Source organism: Alosa pseudoharengus, unplaced genomic scaffold (assembly GCF_046254945.1).
Source record: "Alosa pseudoharengus isolate Yale_2024_CS ecotype anadromous, Long Island Sound unplaced genomic scaffold, YU_APseudo_1.1 YU_APseudo_1.1_scf_10, whole genome shotgun sequence".
Lineage (NCBI taxonomy): Eukaryota > Metazoa > Chordata > Actinopteri > Clupeiformes > Clupeidae > Alosa > Alosa pseudoharengus.
In genome coordinates, this window is record NW_027468565.1 from 35140108 (window position 1) to 35157447 (window position 17340).

General features: G+C 42.4%; 1 protein-coding gene across 4 annotated transcripts in view; it reads left to right on the plus strand.

Moving 5' to 3' along the window:
* The window catches only part of c2cd5 (C2 calcium dependent domain containing 5), a 54684-nt gene that overhangs the window by 11656 nt on the left and 25688 nt on the right, over positions 1-17340 (plus strand). For 3 of the 4 annotated variants that reach the window (XM_076270922.1, XM_076270931.1, XM_076270941.1), the window contains 6 exons: positions 2731-2819; positions 6787-6895; positions 13788-13902; positions 14174-14347; positions 15455-15646; positions 15780-15966. In XM_076270922.1, coding sequence (XP_076127037.1) covers positions 2731-2819; positions 6787-6895; positions 13788-13902; positions 14174-14347; positions 15455-15646; positions 15780-15966 — 866 coding nt within the window. Of the gene's footprint in view, positions 1-1274; positions 1491-2730; positions 2820-6786; positions 6896-13787; positions 13903-14173; positions 14348-15454; positions 15647-15779; positions 15967-17340 lie in introns of all 4 variants that reach the window. The other variant, XM_076270950.1, reaches the window with a different exon arrangement.

Genomic DNA, 17340 nt, shown 5'->3' on the forward strand with positions numbered 1-17340 from the left:
AGAAGTTCTATCTCATTCCTAAGTTACACGAACGGTTAACGTTCACGTTGCCTGTTCCGCTGCCAAACCACAGTGGAAAATAGGAAATCTACCACTTGCCGCTGGTCAAAGTGATTCCTGCCTAATGTTATTGACTATTTCCCTGAGAGTCCCCAGATAGCTGCAAAAGTGTATAATAAAATGGTATCTGGGAATACTGAGGGAAATACTGCCAATTTTCTCCTTGTTTTATTATGTGTATTATTTTGTGTTTTGTGACCAAGTATTTTTTTCATTTCAGAAATTCTGTTGTTGTGTTTGTTCCTGCGACACACACACACACACACACACACACACATACACGCATACACGTTTACCTATGCGTTTTTACAAATATGTTTTTTGTCCAGCTCCAGTCCTCACCCATGTCCTCTAAAGAGCAGAGCAGAGTATCAGGATCATTGTGTGTGTGGTAGTAGAATATCAGGGCCAGTGTGCTGAAGCCCTCATCTCGCCCTGATTGGTCACTGGGGGTTTACCCACCAATAATCAAACTCCCTAGTGGACCACAGGCTGGAATGCATGATTAAATCACAAGTTAAAGGAACCATATGTAAGATTGTGGCCAAAACTGGTACCGCAATCACTTTCAAATTACTGTAGAGCGGTGTATCCCCTCCCCCTCCCCCCTGACTCGAGGTTGCCAACCCAGATGCCGAGACACTACTGACTTTGTGATTAGTAGATAGGTAGAGGGTGGGGCATCAGGCCAAAACACAACATGACATGACAAAACACAACATCAACATCAGTTGAGGGCTGCAACTTCACTTTTTAAATGACAATATCCTGGCTGGACTACTCATTGATATAAGTATTTGAAATGAACATGATTTCTTAATGTCTAGTGACATATCAGGGCCATTTTATGATTAATTGAAATACATAATTAATTTCTTACATACGGTTCCTTTAAGATTGAATTATTATCATCATGTAAGCCCTATGCCTTGTAATCTTAGTTTATTAATGTATTCTCCTGCCAGTGGTCCACTGCAGAGGTCTCCCTTCTCTTCATCTCTGATCTTCTCTTTTCAAGACTGTTCCATCATTTTCCTGCTCCTTTTCTTGTTTTGTATGTCCATTTTGTGTTTTGTATTTGATTCCTCTCTGTCCTCTATGCATTCTTGACTACCCACCTTCCCCCTCTCACTCTGGCTCATTTCTGTTTCCCCCCTTCCGGTGTTTTCTGTCCCCATCGTGTCCACCTCGTGTTGTTGTCATCCCTTCAGAAGTCCGTCAGTCTCGTGCCACTTTCTTCCTCTCTCCCAGCTCTCCCACCCTCTCCTCAGTCTCGGCCCCTCCCCTTTCCCCACTCAAACCCCGCCCCTCAGGATCAGAGGGAACCCCCAGGAGCTCAACTCCTCCCCCCTCACTTGTGGCCCAATCAGAAGCAGCCACGCTGAGAAAGAGTGTCTCTTTCAGTGAGAACTTGCTTCTGGCAGCCTCTGGTAGGACACACTCACTGTGATATGCCCCACATCCCCACCCACCCCCCAGCAATAACCTACCACACCCACACTCGCAATAACCTACCACACCCACACTCGCAATAACCTACCACACCCACACTCGCAATTACCTACCACACCCAGACTTTCATGGGACTAAACTCATCTTCACCCATTAGTTAATTATGTTGAATGTGTGTGTGTTTTTGTGTGTGTGTGTGTGTGTGTAGCACCAGATCAGTAACCCCACCTTGTTTTTAATTTGGTTTGCCACAGCTTTTTTATGTTTATAAAAGCATTTGTTTTATGCAGCCACAATCTTTGGACCTACTGTAGGTTGTCCTAAAGGGACGACCTTCACACTATGGCCCACACAAAGATTAACCCCACAGTTGCCACAGGAGTATACTGTGTGACCCCCTAGCCTTTGACTTCCAGGAGGCATGTCCAGTTTAAAAACCCTCCCCTTCTATCCATGGCTAGTGGAAGAACAATTTGGGAAAAGCGTCCTGATTGCTAGTCACCCAGCGCTGGAACAGGAGGGACTATTTTACAATTCAGTTAGCGATGTGTAGCCTTGTCAGCCATGAGCCATTCATAGTTATGAAAAAGAGGTACATACTTAAGCTCAAGAGTTTGCTTGTGTCGTTGTGTTGTGAGGTATAGAAGTATTTTTGAACTAAGACTGAAGGGCTGTAGTTAACTGTTGTAACATCTACTGTTCCAGACACATTTGTATTGCTTGGACAATATCACCTGCTACCATGGAAGTTAAAACAATTAGATTGTGAGTCTGAATATGAGAAGCTAATTTTGAAAGAGACCTTCTTTAATACCATCCTACATCACAGCTTTTGCAGTGGAAAAATACAGTTGCAATGCATGCAGTTGTTTGATTTGTATATGGTATCTGAACTATGGTTAGTGAGAACTGAACTTTGTTAGTATAAATAAATACTGTATATACCGTAATTAATAAATTGTCAATATCACTCATAAGTTATAGCAGAAGGGAGGTTGTACAATAGTGGATAGAGGGCTGGGGTTGAAGAATTTGAGAAATAAGCAATGAGGTTATGTATTAGGATGAGTGACCTAGGCAGTGACTTTCTGCCCTAGTAAATGAAGCAGTAAGGTAGTTATGAGAAAAGTGAGGTTGTGCGTTAATGAATGAACCAGTGAGGTTGTGATACGTTTTTGAGGTAGTGAATTGAGAAGTGAGGTTGTGTTTCTCTCTCAGGAATGGGCAGTGGGGGAAGTGGAGGGAAGGAGGCTGGGCCTCTCAAGACTCTGCTGAGGCAGCAGACCCAAACAGCTCTGGAGCAGCGGGTAAGTTACACACCCACACACACAAAACACTAAACAGGAATACACTAAGCACACATATCAGAACAGGTTGTCCAGGCCTTGAGGATTGACGTCATTGCTAATCTTAGTTTTGGGCCAAGTACATTGTGCTTTGGTTTATCTATATCAGTGAACTCCAAACTAAGGCCCACCACCTCATTTTGGGTGGCCCCCCAAAACACATCCGTGGTATATAGCATTGAGCACGCACAGGAGTATGACACTGTCAAACTACAGTATAACCTCCGTAATTTCCCCCATTAATTCTCTATGGCGAGTCTTAACAGTACACATGTAATACTTTTTTTTGTCCACTGGTGGTTGTTTTGGCGTTGTTTCGAGTTTGCCATTGAAAACGGAAAGAAATGTAGGCCTAACTGCAAACAACGTAGCAGCCTACCAGATGTGACAGATTGTATCACTACAAATGACACATTTTTTTCCTCTGATGGCTATTGTATTTAAAAGGGTACTTAGTGACCATAGCATAAAACTGTCATAGTTTGAGAACTTTAAATTATTTGTAGGATATTGCTTGTTCACAACTTGACCTGTGTATGCAAAGACACAGGGCCCTATCATGACATTCTAAAGTGCATCGTCACTTGTCAAAAGCTTATTCAAATTTAGTAGGATGTCCAGTCCACATTGGGAGGGGTTTCGTTATCAGACATCGAGCGCATGGCGCAACAAGGTGTTCCTAGGTCTTTTAATCAGTCATATGGGTGTGTTTGGGGCGTAACATCATTTCAAACCAATGAGAATGACATCTGTCATTCCCTTTAACGGCACAAAGCGCGATATGTCAAATAAATGCATCGGTATTTTGCCATTCAACGGCGCATTTGAAGGAGGCTGCTTGCGAGACTGTATGGAATTTCACTAAACCATGCTTTACTAAAACCTAGCATAGCCTTCACGCATTTGCACTCGTCTATTATTTTAACTCATTGGCAAAGTGAAACTAACTTCACCAAGGTGTCAGTTAACGACAAGACAGTTATATGCAATTACTTTCACTATTGACTGACAATGGGTTACCATCGAAAACATAGGCTGAAAAAAGCAACACACCCAAATATTGCTCAAATGACTGAACAAAACAACATTTATCCTGCAGAGGAGTTGCTTATATCTCGTGACAGTGCGTCTTCAGCTGTGCTCCATACATGTCTCTCGCCTCTCCCCTAATCACTTTTAACCGTCATTACCAATTTGCAAATGATGGTGAATTACTACTCATCATGAGATGTACAGTATTTCATAATATCTTTATTCTAATTATGTTTCCCATTGTAATCGTGCAATTTGTAATGCTTTGCATGGACGTGTCGTGCGCTGGTGTGCGTTCATGAATGATAGAAGGATGGTGCGTGCACCTGCCAATATGACTGTTGGCAATGCGCTCTTAAAATAACATATAAACACCTCGCCATAGACTTCTGACCAGGTGTACAATAGCGATTTTTAGACAATGCGCCAGGGCCCTCCCTAGGTTGTTAATTGCCACACCCCTGGGCGCATTGTTTAAAAAATAAACGTGCAAAATACCGAATTAAACTTTGCGCGGGTGGAAAACGAGTTTTACGCCATACGCCAGTGTGCAAAATACAGCCCACAGAGTTCAGAGTTCACCAATTTTGAATAAAATATACTTTTGGAAATGCTAAAGTATTTTATCAGTATTATTTAATTTGAGCTATTTCCATGTTAAACTACATTTTATATTGATATGGCATGATGGCACAGCTACCAATGGTATTAGATTACAATAGCCTATGATTAAATGTGATGGATAAATATTCAACTAAGGTAGACTGCTGTCACAGCACTAAGCTACTTTCGGACTGACATACTCCGAGTCTCTGGCCCTATCTTAGAGCCAGGCATAGCGTGCTGGCCCTCTGAAGAAAAAGTTTGGGCACCACTGATCTATATCATTGATTCAGATATTACAAAAACATAGAAACAATAGAAAACATTCAGGAATTACTATTACAACCCTATTGTAATAGTATTGCATGAGTTGGACACTTGGAGGGTCAGCGATGAGAATGAATGTTAGGTATGGATGTAAAGTACTTCATGTGTGCAATTAATTGCACAATTTTTGTGATTTGGACATTTGGAGTGATACTGTAGAGCAAGTGGAGTGTGATTGTGATTACAAAATTCAATGAAGTATCAATATCACTTGCATGAAATCCAATAGAGGATAGTGTAGGTGACTAACAACATTTAGTGCAGTATAAATAATGTCAGAATTGCCCCATCAGAAGGAGTGAATAACATGCCTCTTCATCCTCTCATTCTGCTGACATAGGGTGTCCCCACCTCTGGTGGGTTTGTGGGTACGAGGGTATGTGGACAAACCGCTTGGTGACCTTTGACCTTTTCTTGTGTTTCCGATGTCACCTGTCATTTCGTTCTGTTTGTTGTGTGTCTGATGTCCCTCTCAGAGAGTCTCTTCTGTGTTGCGATTGCGGGTCTGTTCACTTCACAGCATCTCTATCACGTTTGTCAGTCTGGAGATTTAGCATGTGTCTGTGTTGACCTAGATGTCCAACACTAGGCCACTCAGGCCACTCAGTGTCTTGTTCATTCTTCAGTAAGATATCACAGGACAGTCAGTTTATCATATAACTAGCTTTTAATGTATTCTAAGCTTCCATTGACACTCTTGTTACCATTGAAATTATATTAATCTGAATCATCAGATATCGTCAGTAATTACATCCAAGACGACACTCCTCCATTGACCTGTATATATTTGATACAATGCCTCTTGAGGTACAAAGTGGTATAAGGAGAGGCTGTGAAGCTTGCTGGTTAGCATGCTAACATTAGTGGACACAGAGCTCAAGTGTTACATCAAAATGGTTATTTCTTTATGTTCTGTTGCTATTTCTAGACGTACATTTTGACTGTTTTACATATCCTATACATTAAAACACTCAGGTATCTTAACAGATTTTACAGCTCTGACCAACTGCCTAGAACTCACCAAAAAACAATCCCCATGTTGCTCATGTAAGATAGCATCATGCTAACAGATAGCTAGCATAGACCTTGTGGACTATTGCTGAACTGTTTCCTTTCCCTGTTTCTGGTCTGTCATTCTCATCTCCTGACGTGTATCCCTGGCATGGTGAATGCGGTTTGGTTTTCTCTCCCTCTGTTGGTGAAGATGATTCCTTCACTGTCTGAATGCTACCTGATGCACCTGAGAAGCAGTTTGAATGCTAACCGATGATGACAAAAGGGGAATGCTAACATGGCTACACATCACCTGCTGTGGTTTCACTAATGAAATTATAATGTAAATGTTAAATCGGTATCTGCCAAGTGCTAACTTGTCAAAACTGAATGGCTATATCTAAAGAGTGACTAAAAACTGTAGATTATTACCTGTCATATCTACAAAAATACAACTGCTTTATTTAACCATATAGCCTACATATTGAAATGTTATAGATGAATCACACTACAGCATCACTGGTCACTGTAGTCAGTCCTCTTTCTGACAAGAAGGAATGTGAGGATAATAGCATTCAAATGAAATATTTTGTAGGATGCTTGATGCCCCTGTAAGAATATGTGATTGTTGTCTGATGCATTGCATGCAAGATGAAGGCAGTTTCCTCTCTGGAACCTTTGCCTGTTAAGTGGCTAGTAGCAAAAATTAAATGGGTTGAAAGGAAAAGGATGATAACACAGTTTATGAAAAGCAAAACCTCTCACAACAGCACTCCTACCTGTAAAGTGGTGTAGTGGTTCTATGCTCATGATTTTTTTTTATTTTTTATGCAGAGTTCATGTTTTAAAATCAATGAAGTGTGTGTTGTTGTAAGTTTCTGTTTCTCAATGAAATTGATTTCCTAGGCTGTGCGACCTTGACCACAGTTGACCTTGACCTTGGATTGACCTTCCATGTACTTGTCTCCCCCAGGAGTTCCCTTTTTTCACCCTTACGTCTTTCCCTCCTGGCTTCTTGTTGCACGTTGGTGGTGTGGTCAGCGCCCGCTCTGTCAAGCTGCTTGACCGGATACACAACCCTGGTGAGTTTCACTTCACTTATTTACATTCACTCGCCTCTTTCATATGCACACACATACACACATGAATTTACACCCATAATAATGCATTGCAGTCACATGCAGACATACATAGTCACATCTACACACACACACACACACACACACAAACACACAGAATGGGATCACACACATTCAACCATTCGGCTGCTACCAAAGAGTGCCTGTCTTCTTCAGAGCCTCCTCAGGGCTGTTTCAGATGTATTAATCAGCTGTATAGCTGTGTTATTGGTCAGTTATCATATTCAGTCTGTATTATCAGTAGTATAAAGTCTTCTCAGAATTTAGAGGTAGGATGTGTTATTTGTGTGGACCCTTGTGTGGATTTTTTTTATTATGGTTAGCTGCTTGGATAGCTGTTAGCTGTTTTTAATTGTTTATAGTCAGTTTTGTTGTAGGGCCAGCAATGTTGTCAGTCAGTTGTAGTGTATAGGTGTGTATGTTGTCAGCATTACTATATAGTTGTGACTGACATCATCTGTATTGGGGTAGATTTGGAAGTGACAGAATCTATAGCTAGCTATAAGTTACTATTAAAATACTGGAAAGGTTAGCTTCTCATATGCAAGTGTGTGTAGGTGTATACGTGTGAATGTGTGCATGTGTATAAATGAACATTCACATTTAGGTAATCAAATGTGGTCAAATTTAGCATAGTGAAGTCTGATTTAGCATAGTGAAGTCTGATTTAGCATAGTGAAGTCTGATTTAGCATAGTGAAGTCTGATTCATGTCAGAAAAGACTACAGAAAGTGAGCAAATCATTCTTTCTCTCAAATATAAAGTCTGAAGTCAGCTAAAAACCATGGTGTGCAATGGGTTTATTGTGTCAAATTTTTCTTACACCTTTTAGTCCAACTAGGCCACACACACACACACACACACACACACACATACATACACACACACACACACACACACACACACACACACACACACGTACAAGCCTTTCATACAGGTAATTTAATAAAAAATTAGGTTGGCTGTCTCAAATGTGCATTTTTTTAAGTATTAATGCCAGTATCAAGGACCAATGGATATGTATTCTGTGTAAAAGAGGCATAGAGGCACTATTTAACTTGCCATACAGTGAATTACATCACTCCAAACACCAAATGCAACTGTCTTGGCACTTAAATGGATCAAGGATGTTTCTTCTGCTCTTCTGTTCAGCTGTATCACAAGTATCTTGTAGACAGAAGTTCCCAACTATAACATAAGATCAACGGTATGGTATCCCATAACTCTCTCTGTTGCCTATCAAGTGTAAACAACTAGCAGGAATTGCTTGACCTCTGTCCTCAGATTGACAGGGCAGACCTTAGCCCAAACCAGGGTGAACCCATTGGATGTCCCTTTTAGTGAGGGACGGAGTATAGTAAGGCAGGGCCACATCGGGGCTGAACCGAAGACTTTTGGAATAGAATACGATGCAACAATAAAACTGGAGAAATGTAAAAACAGACCTGGAGCAATTGTTTAGGGTTGCCTAGCAACAGAAGTGACTTTGCTTACATTTCTGGAAAGAAAACTATCTACAGATATATAACAATTTAGCAAAATAATTAAGTATACTTACTGCTTCTTACAATTTTGTAACTTGTTTAAATCGTCGTTGCCAAGCACCGTTTTGAAGTTTCTAGCATTGTTAGCTAATTTCCCCGATATTACTACTCCATATGGAAACAACACCAAGGCTATACACCTGTGTTTATTGGACAATTCCGGCAATTTTTCACATGGATCTCTGTTTCTCGAGGTCACCGAGTACTGTTGTTACAGTATGAAAAAAAACCCCGAAAACAATTGGTTTTACCTAGCTCGAGTTGCTGGAGCCAACGGCTAGAGCTTCCAGGCTGCAGCGCTACACTCTGGGGGCATGAACATGGGGGCTCATGAGCATGAGTGTAGCACTGTAAAGCCTTGGGCCAGCCCCAGTCCTTAATGGAAATGAGCCACAATAGATACCAGTGTAGTGGTTATAAATGTAACCCTAAGGCGATGGTTATGGGCTTGCATAGATGAAGGTCAAGGTTTTAGAGTTGGGAAAAGGCTATGAACTTGGGTATGGGTAAGTGTTGACAAATTTTTGGTTTGTCTATTTGGACAAAGGTAAAGATTATGAGTATGGGAATGGACAACGTTTAATGTTTTGGATTTGGGTTAAGACTGTGGCTATGGGCCAGGGGAATGACAACCAGATGGGGTTACTGTGTTGGTTTCACTTCCAGTAGAATCAAGAATCCATTACACACCATTGTCCATGTTAGGTGTTTGTCATTCAAATAATTTATTGATGTCCCTGAGCTGTGAACTCTGGGTGTGTTGATTTTAGATTGTTCATTTTTGATTTTCAAACTCTTGTCCTCTTGCTAAAATAGAGTCTCTTGCACAGGTGTATTAGACAGTATTCAAAACCACTGGTTTTAAATCTAGATAGGCTCAGGTGTTTAGTTTGTTAAAGATTTAGTAAGGATCGTAGTGAGGACATTTTTTGAGGAAGAGATCATGTTGGAATCCATAAGGACTTTGGTTGTGTCTGGTTTGCAGTAGTCTTGGATTGGACTTCTGTTGATGTTAGAAGAACTCATGTTGGCAAGTCTTCTGGATGTTGGCACCTGTGTTGATGTTTACACAGTCGCACATTTTGGCTAGAGGTATGGGGTTGGGGTGGAGTTCTGCAGAATTTGTGAGTTTGTGTGTGTGTGTGTGTGTGTGTGTTTGTGGTTTGTGTTCATCTGACATCAATCAAGTAAAGTTTTTTTCGGAAGAAATATATTTAAGCTACATTCATCTTCAGTAGCTCTAAGGTGAACTTGACTGAGTGAAACATCCAATCATAAATGGGCCATAATCTAGGCCCAATCTGCCAGTGATTATTTCACTGTCATCAATTGTGAAACTTACTGCCAAGTCATTTATTGGTAGTCTCAGCACTACAGTCTGCTGTGCCCCTTGCCTTTTTGCCAAGTCCTGCTAGCTAACTAGCTAACTTGGCCCATGCTAACTGACTGAAACCAAGCTAACATGATGCTAGCTAACACAAACGAACCAAAGAACGTCAGTGGAACACAACCCATTTTGAGGATGTGTGTGTGTGTGCGCGCTCGCGTGCCGGTCGATCTCTTGCTGTACTGATCTAGACGAAATGCTGTACACTGTAGAGCGCTGCTGCATGCTCTGTCTCTATTTCTCTTTTTGCCTCTATGATTTCCCCTCTCTATCTCTCCGTCTACATCTCTCTCTATCTCCCTCTCTCTCTTGCTCTGTCCCTGTTCATTCCTCTTTCTGCTGCTATCTCAATGCCCCACCTAGTTTAACACCCCCCCCCACACACCCTTTTTCTCTGTCTCCTTCCCTCTCACTCTTTCTACCCCTTCTCCCTTGCTCTCTCTCATTCTCTCTTTCTCTCCTGCTCTCCTGTAGTGCCCTCTGTGATATTAACTCTCTTGTCTGTCTTTGCAGTTCCTGTGGAGTGGTGTCGTCCAGTGTTGTGATCTTGTTTGTCGTCTGTTGTTTTTCTCTGTTCTTTTTCTCTATTTTTTCTGTTCTCTTTCTCTCTTTGTTTTCTTCTCTCTCTCTCTCTCTGCTCCTCTAACCGGTCTACTAATGTTGGGTTGTGATCGCAGCGTTGGGTAGCGGCAGATCTTACAAACTGCTAGACTGGAATAGTTGCCCTGCAGGTACCTAACTAAGACACATTGTGGCATAACGTTATCCTTCTGAAACTATGGCAGCTCAGTGAAGGACACTCTCCAGAGACACATGTACACACACATGCTGTGTGTTCCATATTTTCACTAGAAGTAAGCCACACATCCAACTCACTCACACACACACACACACACACACAGATTGAGGTGCATCACCGCAAATTTGAAGACAAGTGTAGCTCAAGTTTTTCCTCAGCATTTTGTTCAGTGAGCTGCCATACCCTTTGCTGGTGTGAATGTTTGTGTGTGTGTTGGTGGCTGAGTGTGTGGGAGAGGAGAGAATAGTGTGTGTGTGTGTGTGTGTGTGTGCAGCATGCGCTGTCTGGCTGCTCTATCTCTGCTTTGGCTGTTCCTGCAACCTCACCCCAATTCCCCCCTTTTTCCAAACCCTGATCACATGATTAGCTGTGTGACCAATCAAAAGGGGGGATAGAAGTAGGGCATTTCCTTGCCCTGCCTCTGTCTCCAGATAGACAGCTCTGACTCCACCCCTTTGTGGCTATTGTTGCTAAGCCAATAGACGTGTGATTTTCAGGAGGGAAATTAGTAGAGAGAGAGAGAGAGGTAGGGAGAAATTGGAAGTTAGTTTATGCTCTGTTTTCTCTTTCTGCACAAAGTGCTGTTTGCTGTGTGGAATGGGCTGTCTGTCCTCTTCAGAGGGATTGGAGCTTGAGAAGGGGGTCCTCTAGTGTTGATGTTTGGTATAGCACTGGTAAAGAAGTACTATACATTTGGTATAGTACTAGGGCTATGGCCAAACCTCAACTCACAAAGGAGGAATTTCTGCACTGTCATATTGTGTGTGTGTGTTTGTGCGTTTGAAATGACAAAGGGGCATGTCTGGTCCATGATTGACAGGGTTGGGGAGGGGGCTTACAATGCAGGCAGGGGTGTGTGTGGGACTGGTTTGATTTGAGCAAATGTTGTGCTCCTAGTGTAGTGCACAACGCTACTCGTCACAGTGAGCTGTCTCTTTAGGTTGGTGTTTTTATTGTTTCATAGATGCAATGACTGGTCATCAGACTTGACCAGGTGTTTAGAGTAGATTGTGGTAATTCTATTGTGGTAGTCACAATGCTGTGTGCTGCAAGAATGAGCTGAAGATAAATGGAGAGGTTGGAGGGTGGTCGGGTAGAGAGAGAAATGAGACGTGACCATAGTACACAGCTTAAAAAAAATTAAGGGAACACTTACAGTTTTCCACAATTGTTAAAGCACATTTTTTGAAACCTTCCACCCTTTTCTCCATTCTCAAACTACATTCACAGAATGTCTGACAGTTCTTGCAAAATAAAACACTTGCCTCAAAAGTTTTACTTGTGCTCAGAACCAAACAGTGTCAGAGTACTGATCCAGTGTATGATTGAAGTGTTCCCTTAATTTTTTTGAGCAGTATACATTACACACTTCACAGTAGCACACTGTAGCTCGTATAAGAAAAGAATTAGCTATAAAACCTCAGCGTATTGACCTATAAATACTGAGCAAACCATGCGTACTGTACAGAGTGAGAAGCTGCCACCGTGCTAATGCAGCAGCAGACTACAGTAAGACTCACTGGCAGCAGACTAACAGCAAGCGCTAATGACAGCAAGTCAAGTTTGTGAGCACTTGTGGAAGCGTCCGTGCACAGATAAAAGTGAGTTAAACCGCTAATGACAGCAAGTCGAGTTGGTGAGCACTTGTAGAAGCGTCCGTGCACAGATAAAAGTGAGTTAAACCGCTAATGACAGCAAGTCGAGTTGGTGAGCACTTGTAGAAGCGTCCGTGCACAGATAAAAGTGAGTTAAACCGCTAATGACAGCAAGTCGAGTTTGTGAGCACTTGTAGAAGCGTCCGTGCACAGATAAAAGTGAGTTAAACCGCTAATGACAGCAAGTCGAGTTGGTGAGCACTTGTAGAAGCGTCCGTGCACAGATAAAAGTGAGTTAAACCGCTAATGACAGCAAGTCGAGTTTGTGAGCACTTGTAGAAGCGTCCGTGCACAGATAAAAGTGAGTTAAACCGCTAATGACAGCAAGTCAAGTTGGTGAGCACTTGTAGAAGCGTCCGTGCACAGATAAAAGTGAGTTTCCCAGGAAAGTCTCATGACATGCCATCATCCTCCTGGTGGATTAGCTGAGGAATGTTTGAATATTTAACTAATTAAAAACAAACAAGCAAATAAACCAGTCACAGGAGGACATGTGCCTGCATGCTAGTGTTTGAGAGATGAATTACCTACCCCTAACATGGAGCTCTCCCCCTTTTTCTTAGCATCTACCTGTGTCTGTCTGCCTGTCTGTCTCTCTCTTTCTCTCTCTGTCTCTCTATCTATATCTCTCTCTTTCTGCCTGTCTGTCTCTCCCTCTCTCTCTGTCTCTCTATCTATATCTCTCTCTTTCTGCCTGTCTGTCTCTCCCTCTCTCTCTGTCTCTCTATCTATATCTCTCTCTTTCTGTCTGTCTGTCTCTCTCTTTCTCTCTCTGTCTCTCTATCTATATCTCTCTCTTTCTGCCTGTCTGTCTCTCCCTCTCTCTCTCTGTCTCTATCTATATCTCTCTCTTTCTGCCTGTCTGTCTCTCCCTCTCTCTCTATATATATATTGTTCCTCCCGGCTCTCTGTTGGGGCGGTCCCACTCTGCAGTCTGCATGATAGTTCACTCATGAATTATTAATGATGTGGGTGGGGCAGCCAAAGGCGATGACATCACTAATGCTCCATCCTCATCGTCACCCTCCTTTACCCGAGTCAGCACGGAGCCCACTGTCTCATGAACAGTGTGTGTGTGTGTGTGTGTGCCTGTGCGTGTTTGTTTGGTTGACTGCCACCATGCAGACTACACACATAACTATTTCAACTATGTGTGTATGTCTGACTTGTGTGTGTGTGTCTGTCTGTATGGATGGGTGGGTGGGGGGGGGGGGGGTGCGTGTATATATTTATATATATGAGTGATAAGTGATGAGTAAATGTTTGCCAACCCATTGTAAGTTTCTAATGCTGGTTTGTCCATATTTATGTGTGTGATGGTGCATGCTTTTATGTGTGTGTGTGTGTGTGTGTGTGTGTGTGTGTGTGTGTGTGTGTGTGTGTGTGTGTGTGTGTGTGTGTGTGTGTGTGTGTGTGCGCACATGTGTATTTTTGGGTGTGTCTGCTGTAGATGAACCAGAGACACGTGATGCATGGTGGGAGGAGCTTCGCCAGGAGATCAAGTCTCACGGCAAAGCGCTTGGATGCCACGCGGTAGTGGGGTACAGCGAGTCCACAAGCATCTGGTACACACACACACACACACACACACTCAAACACACTCAAACACACACACACACACTCAAACACACACACACACACTCAAACACACACACACACACACTCACACACACACACACACACACACACAGTATAATACTCTCTGACACACAGACTCATATTCAACACACACACATACAAACATGCTCAAAAGCACACACACTCACTCACATACCTTAGTGTTTATGTGATTGTTGTATCTCCAACTTTGACCTGTGTGTGTGTGTTTTTCTTCAGCGAGGAGGTGTGTATTTTGTCGGCGGTGGGTACGGCTGCAGTGCTGAACTGCCGGTTCCTACAGGATGGTTGTCTGGACGCGCTCACAGAACACAGGTTGTCACGGCAACTGCCCCTCTTTCCCTCCGGGTCAGACAAGGTCGAGTTTGATTTGGGTAGTTCAGCCTCACTAGGGTAGGTTACACACACACACACACACACACACACACACACACACACACACACACACACACATACATACCCTTCTTTTCCCTTCAGAGTTCCCAACTAAACTCAACTAAACACTACCAATCTGGCCAGCGGTTTGTGTGTTTTTTTATGTTTGTGTGTTTGTGTTAGTCTGGCTGTTTCTGCCAAGCCAGCGTGTTAAGGTACTAACAGTATAGAGTGTGGATTTGAAATGCCTTTTTGAACTAGACACTTGTAAATACACTTAACTCACTAGAGGTTAGAGTAGCTTCTAAACTAAAATATGAAAACAAACATCGAATGCAGGGGTGAGGTTGTAGACTGCAGCTGTTTAGGTGCAAACCTAGCTCGTTCTGAAGACACTGCATATGTTTTTCCCTCATCAGAAGACAGGAATGTTAAGAGATGTGTGGAGGTTTGAGCAATAACTTCTTTTTATGAAGTATCTTTAAAAGCATTTTCAGGAAATGCCTGATCTAACAGTGCAGTGCACTGAACTAGATGTTAATGCGTGCTCTGTGTGTACTATTTGGTGTCTGTTAGTTTTCATTATGGTAGTACTGATAGAGTACTGATTTATAGGTGGGGGGTGGGGGTAATTCAATGGAAGATTATCTGAGTTTGTGTGAATGACTCTGAATGCTTGTGTGTGTGTATACACGGGTTTCCCGTTTACCAACAAAACTAGATGTGCGTGCGGCCGTGGGGCAGAAGACGCTTGGTGGCCGTCCACAACGCTGTTTCTGAATCTGAATTTTTTGTATACCAATGATCTCATTTCAGACTATATTTCAGAGTTTGCCGTTCATTTGCATTATTAATATAACATCGTATTTTGTCATTTTTTTGGGGAAGAAATGCATTCCGTTAGGGATATTGAACATATTGAACATTCTCTAACCATTGTGATTTCGAATTGGTGCAGTTTTCAGCACAAAAACTAATTTTATTTTTTTAATGGACAGCACTGCTCTATGCTGTTCTATGGTGCTTTCTGCCTCTAAGTTGCGCACGCATGTTTTCGTGACGTTGCATAGAAATCCATGTATACGTGTTGATCTAAATTGGTCGTTGTCTGTGTGTGTATGGCAGGTGCGAGGATCTGGCTCCCCCTGGCTGCGGCTTCTGTCACATTCCCTACGATGAGCTCAACATGCCGTTTCCAGCCCAGCTGTCTTGTTGCTACTGCTGCCGCAGGGCCAAGGTGCCGGATGTGCTCTTCACCACCATAGACCTACCCACGGAGGCCAGCATTCTCGGCAAGGGCTGCCTCATACAAGCCAGGTACACACACACACAAGGGCGTAGACCTGCCCAGGGATGCCAGCATCACTGGGAAGAACTGCCTCATACATGCTAGGTACACATACACACCACACACACATACACTGACGTTGTCTCTCTGTGTGTGTGTTAGGTTGTGCCGTCTGAAGAAGAAGGGTCAAGGCGAGGGCAATGCCACGTGCATCAGCAGCCTGCTGCCCTTCATGGAGTACGAGCTGCACACTCAGCTGCTCAACAAGCTCAAGCTGCGCGGCATGAACGCTCTCTTCGGCCTGCGTATCCAGATCAGTGTCGGAGAGAACATGCTCGTTGGCCTGGCGGTGAGTCAGTGTGTGTGTTTGTGTGTGTGGGGGGGGTGTGTATGTGAACCTGAAGTGAAACACTGCAAAGTCATAATATTCCCGCTTATCTCTAAATACAGTCACACACAGATATACACAGGGACAGTACAGATATCATACAGTCATTACATAGAATCATACTTTTAGTATCAAAGTGACCCACTAATGAGAAATGCAGAACATTAAAACCACATATTGGAATATTGGACATAATGTTCTATTCCACTTTCTCTCAGTCCCCCTTTTGCAGCCTTTATGGCTGGAACATTTCATTAAATAGTGTCACTATATAAAATATAAATGATTATACAATTGTTTCATTAAAGTTAGTCAGATCCAAATAAGCAGGTACATGACTAGATACATGATTTAACTGATTTCTTCATAAGTCATGAAAAATAGCAATATAACAACTGCATTGGGTGTGTTGTTAATAAACAGATGAACCTATTAGTTCAAAATTAGTTCAGTGTAGTGAAGTCAACATCAACAACCTCTCATCCTCCATGAAAGAAAAAGCTATCTTTAATCATAACTTGATTCACTGCAAGAGCTAGCTGTCTATGTTATCAGACTACTCTTAATCAGACTCTGATTAGTGGCAACCTGGCAATCTGGAGCAGATAGCTACTGACGCAGCCATGCAGAACAGTGAAACACTGCAAAGTCATAATATTCCCGCTTATCTTTAAATACAGTCACACACAGATATACACAGGGACAGTACAGATATCATATAGTCATTACATAGAATCATACTTTTAGTATCAAAGTGACCCACTTATGAGAAATGCAGAACATTAAACCACATATTGGAATATTGGACATAATGCAGAACATTAAACCACATATTGGAATATTAAGCATAATGTTCTATTCCACTTTCTCTCAATACTAACCTTATAGAGTGTGTTAAGATACTAACCTTATAGAGCGTGGATTTGAAATGCCTTGTTGAACTAGACATCACTCTGTTAATACACTTGACTCATTAGAGGTTAGTCATTTTTACAAATCAGAATACTAGCCCCATAGCTTTAACCAACGCTCTGTGTGTGTGTGTGTGTGTGCGCGCGCAGGCTGTCTGACATTTTTACAGATTAGAACACTGGCCGCATAGCTTTAACCAACGCTCAGTGTGTGTCTGTGTGTGTGTGCGCGCGTAGGCTGTCTGTAATTTTTACAGATTAGAACACTTATGGTGGCATAGCTTTAATCGCTCAGTTCAGACCAAAGGTGCAACTACCCCACTTGAAATCAGCAACTTGCTGCAGCAGAGTGTTCTAAAAGAGTTTCAAACCGCAGGGATAGCTTACAACAGCAAGCGCGGCTCAATGGCAAGTGGGGTTGTTT